Source organism: Vidua chalybeata, chromosome 24, assembly GCF_026979565.1.
Source record: "Vidua chalybeata isolate OUT-0048 chromosome 24, bVidCha1 merged haplotype, whole genome shotgun sequence".
Classification (NCBI taxonomy): Eukaryota; Metazoa; Chordata; class Aves; order Passeriformes; family Viduidae; genus Vidua; species Vidua chalybeata.
Window position 1 is genome coordinate 4495981 of NC_071553.1, and position 8135 is coordinate 4504115.

Here is an 8135-nt window from a genome sequence, read left to right on the forward strand (position 1 = left end):
AAAAAAAATATAAAAAAAATCTGAATTTTAGAAGGCAGAGCTGGGTTGCTGAGCTGGATTATTTGATGTAGCAAAGAACCAGATGGGAGTTTCCTTCCTCTTGCAGAGCACCCAGGATTTGGAAATGTATTGCACAAATGTCCGAGAAAATGAATCAGCACGGGCTGGGTGAGAGCAGCTCTGGTTTTGGCAGGTCAGGAAAAGGGGAAGGTTCAGCTGAGAGGAAAATCCAGAAGTTTTGCTGCCACCGAGCACGTCCACGTCCCAGTTTTCTCCCTGGGGAGCACCAGGGGTGGGAGAAGGGCAGTGGATGTGGGATAGCCCAGGTGAGGCTCCTTCCCAGCTTCAAGGTGGGGTTTAGGCCATGGAATTTGGGGTTTAAAAGCCAAATCCCACCCCCCAAAAAAAAAAAACCCACCTGGGCAGAGCCTCCCTGAATGGGACAGGAAAGTGGCAGAGGTCGGGAGCAGGAATTGAGAATTGTGCAAAAAAGTTTTGTCCCGAGGAGAGGGGACACAAATCCCTCTTCCAACGGGGGGGGAAGTGCTGTGGATTTAAAAAGCAACGTCAGGACCCCAAAACACCTGAACGACCCCCAGAGAGCAGGGAGAGCCCCCCCAAAAAATCCAGATGTGGGGAGAAAAGGCAGCAAAAAAAGGGGGTGTCACACCCCCAACCTCTGCAGGACACGGAGGGGCTTCAGAAGGGACGCGGCGAGGAGGTGGCAGCGAGGACAGAGGGGACACAGAGAGGCCACCAGGGCTGGGCTGAGCCCCTGGGAGGAGACAAAGTTTGGGATTCACAGCTGCTCCGGGCTCTGGAGCTCCGTGCTGCACCAGGAATGTCCCCACGGTGCCACCACGGGTCACCGTGCCAGGTGAGCCCTTCCAGGTGACCTGCAGGGCTTGGGCAGAGCTGCAGCACGTCCAGGAGGGCCACCCCAATGTCCCCAGGGTCACCCCCAGCCCCGAGGTGACACCAAATCCGGGCCCCAGAGAGGTGAGGGCAGCACCCGGAGATGCAGCAACAGCAGGGCAAAGGTGCCAAAGCAGGACGGTGACAAGGTGACATCACAGCCACACAGCCCAGACCGGCTTGGCCGCCCCCGATCCCCCACTCCGAGATGCTCCAAGGTGAGCAAAGCCAGCCCCAAAATCGCCAGCCAACACTAAACCAGGTAGATCTCAGCTTCACAACAATAATAATAACAATAATAATAAAAAAGAAAAACTCACAAGCTTGCAACAGCTTTAGAAAAGGCACCTGGGGCGTCGCCTCGGCTCAGGGCGCCGCCCGATATTTTAATTTTGGATTTTCTGGAGGTTTTTTTTCCTTTTTCTTAAAAAATATAAATAGCTCTTCATCTTAAAAATAGATCCTCAGCTTGAGGTATTACAGTAGCCTGTGTCTTGGCAGTGTAAGGACAAGGAGGAGATTTTTTTTTTTTTTTGTTGTGTTTTTTTGGCTTTTTTTTTTTTTTGTTTTGTTTTTTTTTGTTTTTTTTTAGCTGGAGACAGTCATGATGTAGTTTTTGGAAGGGCTGGTACTACGGCCCAGCATCATCTGGTTCTTGCAGGTGAGCATCCCTCCGTAGGAGCCGGGGGGGCCGCGTGGCCTCGTAGAGGACGCAGATGGAGCCGTCCTCGCCGATGCGGTAGGAGACCTCGTAGGGATCCACCCAGAGCGTGAGCTCGCTGGGCAGCAGCCGGTACAGCCGGGGCAGGCTCAGTCCGATCTGCCCCGCTGCCTTGCTGATGATGGGGTCCATCCGGTGGTTGATGCGGATGCAGCGGTAGCCGGAGCCTTTGAAGGGTTTCTCGGGGAACCAGTGGTGTCTGTAGTGCTCTGGGGAGGGAGAGGAGCAGTGAGAAAGGCAGCCAGGTGGGGTTTATGTGCCATAAATTCAGGGTTTAAAGGTGAAATCCTAAAAAAAAACTCATTGAAGAGTTTCTCAGTGGTGCCTGTAGCGCTCCTTCCCAGCAGGTGGGGTTTAGGTCCCACTAAATTTGGGTTTAAAGGCCAAATCCTAAAGAAAACCCTTTGAAGGGTTCTCAGTGGTGTCTGTAGCGCTCCTTCCCAGCAGGCAGGTGGGGTTTAGGTGCCCTAAACTCAGGGTTTAAAGGTGAAATCCTAAAAAAAAACTCATTTAAGAGTTTCTCAGTGGTGCCTGTAGTGCTCTGGGGAGGGAGAGGAGCAGTGAGAAAGGCAGCCAGGTGGGGTTTATGTGCCATAAATTCAGGGTTTAAAGGTGAAATCCTAAAAAAAAACTCATTGAAGAGTTTCTCAGTGGTGCCTGTAGCGCTCCTTCCCAGCAGGTGGGGTTTAGGTCCCACTAAATTTGGGTTTAAAGGCCAAATCCTAAAGAAAACCCTTTGAAGGGTTTCTCAGTGGTGTCTGTAGCGCTCCTTCCCAGCAGGCAGGTGGGGTTTAGGTGCCCTAAACTCAGGGTTTAAAGGTGAAATCCTAAAAAAAACTCATTTAAGAGTTTCTCAGTGGTGCCTGTAGTGCTCTGGGGAGGGAGAGGAGCAGTGAGAAAGGCAGCCAGGTGGGGTTTAGGTGCCATAAATTCAGGGTTTAAAGGTGAAATCCTAAAAAAAAACTCATTGAAGAGTTTCTCAGTGGTGCCTGTAGCGCTCCTTCCCAGCAGGTGGGGTTTAGGTCCCACTAAATTTGGGTTTAAAGGCCAAATCCTAAAGAAAACCCTTTGAAGGGTTTCTCAGTGGTGTCTGTAGTGCTCCTTCCCAGCAGGCAGGTGGGGTTTAGGTGCCCTAAACTCAGGGTTTAAAGGTGAAATCCTAAAAAAAAACTCATTGAAGAGTTTCTCAGTGGTGCCTGTAGCGCTCCTTCCCAGCAGGTGGGGTTTAGGTCCCACTAAATTTGGGTTTAAAGGCCAAATCCTAAAGAAAACCCTTTGAAGGGTTTCTCAGTGGTGTCTGTAGTGCTCCTTCCCAGCAGGCAGGTGGGGTTTAGGTGCCCTAAACTCAGGGTTTAAAGGTGAAATCCTAAAAAAAAACTCATTGAAGAGTTTCTCAGTGGTGTCTGTAGTGCTCTGGGGAGGGAGAGGAACAGTGAGAAAGGCAGCCAGGTGGGGTTTATGTGCCATAAATTCAGGGTTTAAAGGTGAAATCCTAAAAAAAAACTCATTGAAGAGTTTCTCAGTGGTGCCTGTAGCGCTCCTTCCCAGCAGGTGGGGTTTAGGTCCCACTAAATTTGGGTTTAAAGGCCAAATCCTAAAGAAAACCCTTTGAAGGGTTTCTCAGTGGTGTCTGTAGTGCTCCTTCCCAGCAGGCAGGTGGGGTTTAGGTGCCCTAAACTCAGGGTTTAAAGGTGAAATCCTAAAAAAAACTCATTTAAGAGTTTCTCAGTGGTGCCTGTAGTGCTCTGGGGAGGGAGAGGAGCAGTGAGAAAGGCAGCCAGGTGGGGTTTATGTGCCATAAATTCAGGGTTTAAAGGTGAAATCCTAAAAAAAAACTCATTGAAGAGTTTCTCAGTGGTGCCTGTAGCGCTCCTTCCCAGCAGGTGGGGTTTAGGTCCCACTAAATTTGGGTTTAAAGGCCAAATCCTAAAGAAAACCCTTTGAAGGGTTTCTCAGTGGTGTCTGTAGTGCTCCTTCCCAGCAGGCAGGTGGGGTTTATGTGCCATAAATTCAGGGTTTAAAGGTGAAATCCTAAAAAAAAACTCATTGAAGAGTTTCTCAGTGGTGCCTGTAGTGCTCCTTCCCAGCAGGCAGGTGGGGTTTAGGTCCCACTAAATTTGGGTTTAAAGGCCAAATCCTAAAGAAAACCCTTTGAAGGGTTTCTCAGTGGTGTCTGTAGCGCTCCTTCCCAGCAGGTGGGGTTTAGGTCCCACTAAATTTGGGTTTAAAGGCCAAATCCTAAAGAAAACTCTTTGAAGAGTTTCTCAGTGGTGTCTGTAGTGCTCTGGGGAGGGAGAGGAGCAGTGAGAAAGGCAGCCAGGTGGGGTTTAGGTGCCATAAATTCAGGGTTTAAAGGTGAAATCCTAAAAAAAAACTCATTGAAGAGTTTCTCAGTGGTGCCTGTAGCGCTCCTTCCCAGCAGGTGGGGTTTAGGTCCCACTAAATTTGGGTTTAAAGGCCAAATCCTAAAGAAAACCCTTTGAAGGGTTTCTCAGTGGTGTCTGTAGTGCTCCTTCCCAGCAGGTGGGGTTTAGGTGCCCTAAACTCAGGGTTTAAAGGTGAAATCCTAAAAAAAACTCATTTAAGAGTTTCTCAGTGGTGCCTGTAGTGCTCTGGGGAGGGAGAGGAGCAGTGAGAAAGGCAGCCAGGTGGGGTTTATATGCCATAAATTCAGGGTTTAAAGGTGAAATCCTAAAAAAAACCCTTTGAAGAGTTTCTCAGTGGTGTCTGTAGTGCTCTGGGGAGTGAGAAAAGCAGGCAGCTGGGGTTTAGGTGTCCCAAACTCAGGGTTTAAAGGTGAAATCCTAAGGAAAACTCTTTGAAGGGTTTCTCACTGGTGTCTGTAGTGCTCCTTCCCAGCAGGCAGGTGGGGTTTAGGTCCCACTAAATTTGGGTTCAAAGGTGAAATCCTAAGGAAAACCCTTTGAAGGGTTTCTCAGTGGTGTCTGTAGTGCTCTGGGGGGGGAGAGGAGCAGTGAGGGTGTCCCACAGGCAGGTGGGGTTTAGGGCCTTTAGTTCTCACTAAATTTGGGGTTCAAAGGTGAAATCCTAAGGAAAACCCTTTGAAGGGTGTCTCAGTGGTGTCTGTAGTGCTCCTTCCCAGAAGGCAGCTGGGGTTTAGGTCCCACTAAATTTGGGTTTAAAGGTGAAATCCTAAGGAAAACCCTTTGAAGGGTTTCTCAGTGGTGTCTGTAGTGCCCTTTCCCAGCAGGCAGGTGGGGTTTAGGGCCTTCAGCTCTCCCTGAATTTGGGGTCTAAAAGCCAAATCCCCACAAACACCCGGGCAGAGCCTCCCTGAACGCTGGGAGCACAAAAGGAAACGGGCAGAGCGGGAATTAAACCGTGCCAAAAGCTCGATACCAAAAGAGACAGAACCCAAATCCCTTTTCCAAGGTGGGGCGGGCAGGGGAGGGGGAGGCGCTGCCAGCCCATTGCCCACCCCAAAGCGCGGCTCCTCCACCCCAAAAAACCCGGCGGGACAACGCCAGGGGCTGTGGGGTGGCTGGGGCAGATAGGGCAGAGCCCACCCCAAAGCTCCCCCAGCCCGGCACCCTGCTCCCCCTTATCGCAGCCCGGCCACCCCTCGCTGGGGCTGATAACAGCCCCGGCCTGGGAGGGACCCCCGGACCGCCCTGGGAGGGACCCCCGGACCGCCCAGAGCCCGGGCAGGGATGCCAGGCTCGGGTGGCAGCGGCACGGGGCACGGCAGGGACATCGCCGGTGGGGTCTGCACAGCCCCGGGACCCCGCCGGGACACCGGGGGGACAAAGGGACAGCCCCGAGGTGTGCCCGACACGAGGGGACACCCCGGAGGGGACACCAGGTCCCGGAGGGGACACCCGGTCATGGAGGGGACACAAAAGAGGGACACCTGGTCCCGGAGGGGACACGAGGGGCACCAAGGAGGGGACATCAGGTCCTGGAAGGAACACGGGGGGCACTAAGGAGGGGACATCAGGTCCTGGAAGGAACACGGGGGGCACCAAGGAGGGGACATCAGGTCCTGGAAGGAACACGGGGGGCACCAAGGAGGGGACATCAGGTCCTGGAAGGAACACGGGGGGCACCAAGGAGGGGACATCGGGTCCTGGAAGGAACGCGGGGGGCACCAAGGAGGGGACACCCGGTCCCGGAGGGGACATCGGGTCCCAGAGGGGACACGAGGGGCACCAAGGAGGGGACACCAGGTCCTGGAAGAAACACGGGGGGCACCAAGGAGGGGACACCCGGTCCCGGAGGGGACACGAGGGGCACCAAGGAGGGACATCAGGTCCTGGAAGGAACACGGGGGCCACTCGGGAGGGGACACCACGTCCCAGGACGAAGACGGGAGGGACGCCAGGTCCTCGCAGCAACAACGGGGGCCACTCGTGAGGGCCACCAGGTCCTGGAAGGAGCACAGAGGGCACTCAAAAGGACACCAGGTCCTCGCATCACCATGGAGGGCACTCGAAGGGACAGCAGGTCCTGGAAGGCACACGGGGAGGGGTGGCGCCTGGCTCCGAGCGCTACCAGAAGAGTCCGGCCGCGAGTGGGCTTCTGTCGCCGCGCCTGCCCTTGCCCAAAGCTCACCTGTGAGCGCCTCCCGCAGCGCCCCGCTGAACACCTGCAGCTGCTGCTCGCTGACGCAGCCGCGCGTCCGCAGCAGGCCGGACACGAAGCCCACGGCGGCGGCGATCTCGGGCACCATGTCGGCCCGCGGGCCGCGGCGGTGGCTGTGGCGGTGGCTCATCCCGGCGGGGACGGGGCGACACCCGCGACCTCCCGGCGGCTCCGCGGCGCCCGCTCTGCGCCGCCGCCCGCGCGCACGGCTTTATATAGAGCGGCCGCGGAGTGACGTCACGGCGCGGCGGCGGCGTTCCATTGGCCGCGACGCATGCAAATGAGGGAATGCAAATTGGAGGGATGGTAATAGCGGCTGAGCTCAGCGCGGTGACGTCACAGCGCGAGGCGGGGGGCGGTTACCGGGGAGGATCGGGGTGACCTGGGGGGGACAGAGGGACAGAGGGACAGGGACAGAGGGACACAGGGACAGAGGGACACAGGGACAAAGGGACAGAGGGACACAGGGACACAGGGACAGAGGGACAGAGGGACAGAGGGACACAGGGACAGGGACAGAGGGACAGAGGGACAGAGGGACAGAGGGACACAGGGACAGGGACAGAGGGACAGGGACAGAGGGACAGAGGGACAGGGACAGAGGGACAGGGACAGAGGGACAGGGACACAGGGACAGGGACAGAGGGACAGAGGGGCAGGGACAGAGGGACACAGGGACAAAGGGACAGAGGGACACAGGGACACAGGGACAGAGGGACAGAGGGACAGGGATGGAGGGACACAGGGACAGGGACACAGGGACAGGGACAGAGGGACAGGGATAGAGGGACAGGGACACAGGGACACAGGGACAGGGACAGAGGGACACAGGGACAGAGGGACAGGGATGGAGGGACAGGGACAGGGACAGGGACAAGGATAGAGACAGGGACATAGAGACAGGCACACAGGGACAGAGGGACACAGGGACAGAGGGACAGGGACAGAGGGACACAGGGACAGGGACACAGTGACAGAGGGACGGGGACAAAGGGACAGGGATGGAGGGACAGGGACAGGGACAAGGATAGAGACAGGGACATAGAGACAGGGACACAGGGATAGAGGGACACAGGGACAGAGACAGGACAGGGACAAGACAGGGACACAGGGACAGGGACACAGGGACAGGGACACCCCCCATCACGCCAGGGTGCCCCAAGCTGGCCTTGGACACTTCCAGGGATTCTGTGGGGATAAATTCCAGAAAATTCTGTGGGAATTCCAGTGCAGGGCCTCCCCGCCCTCCCAGGGAGGAATTCCTTCCCAAAATCCAACCTAAACCGTCCCTCTTTCCCTCTGAAGCCATTCCCTGTCTCCTGCCGCTCCATCCCTCGTCCCCGGCCCCTCTCCAGCCCTCCTGGAGCCCCCTGGAAGAGCCTCCAAGGTCTCCCATCCAGAAAGCTCCTTCAAATGCCCTTTGGCACCCCCTGAAGCCCCCCTACACACGGGGGGGGGGGGGCTCTTCCCATCACCAAAGGTCCCTCCTGGGACACATCCATGGATCCGTGTCCCTCAGCAAGGCCACCCCCTCCCCCGGGGAGGCCACCCTGAAGGAGGGAGAACGTTCCAGGTGTCCCTCGCAGGAGGTGAGGGGTGACAGTGACAGTGCCACCACCCCCGAGGAGGCTGGGGGTGAGGGCTGAGACCCCCCAGCCCCGCTCCAGGCTGGAGGAAGAGCGGGATGCGGGAGGAGGTGGCAGCGAGGACGCGCCCCAGCCCGGGGATCGGCGGGGACAAGCCAGGGCAGGCAGGGCTGGAGCAGAACACGGAGTCTCCAGGTGCTTCCAGCCAGCCCAGCAGGAGGGAGAGCAGAAACCCCGATGCTGTGGGAGATGAAGGAGCACCTGGAAGCCACCACAAGCCCGGAGCTGGCCCACAGAGCCCCTGCTGAAAC

General features: G+C 56.4%; 1 protein-coding gene across 1 annotated transcript; it reads right to left on the bottom strand.

Annotated features, from left to right (window-relative positions):
• Positions 1–1249: 1249 nt before the first annotated feature.
• Positions 1250–6443, bottom strand: BTG2 (BTG anti-proliferation factor 2). The gene is given in 3 exon segments (XM_053963814.1): positions 1250–1605; positions 1607–1845; positions 6209–6443. Coding segments are annotated over 3 exon segments (501 nt in total). The 5' UTR covers positions 6369–6443; the 3' UTR covers positions 1250–1503.
• Between the last annotated feature and the right edge of the window lie 1692 nt (positions 6444–8135).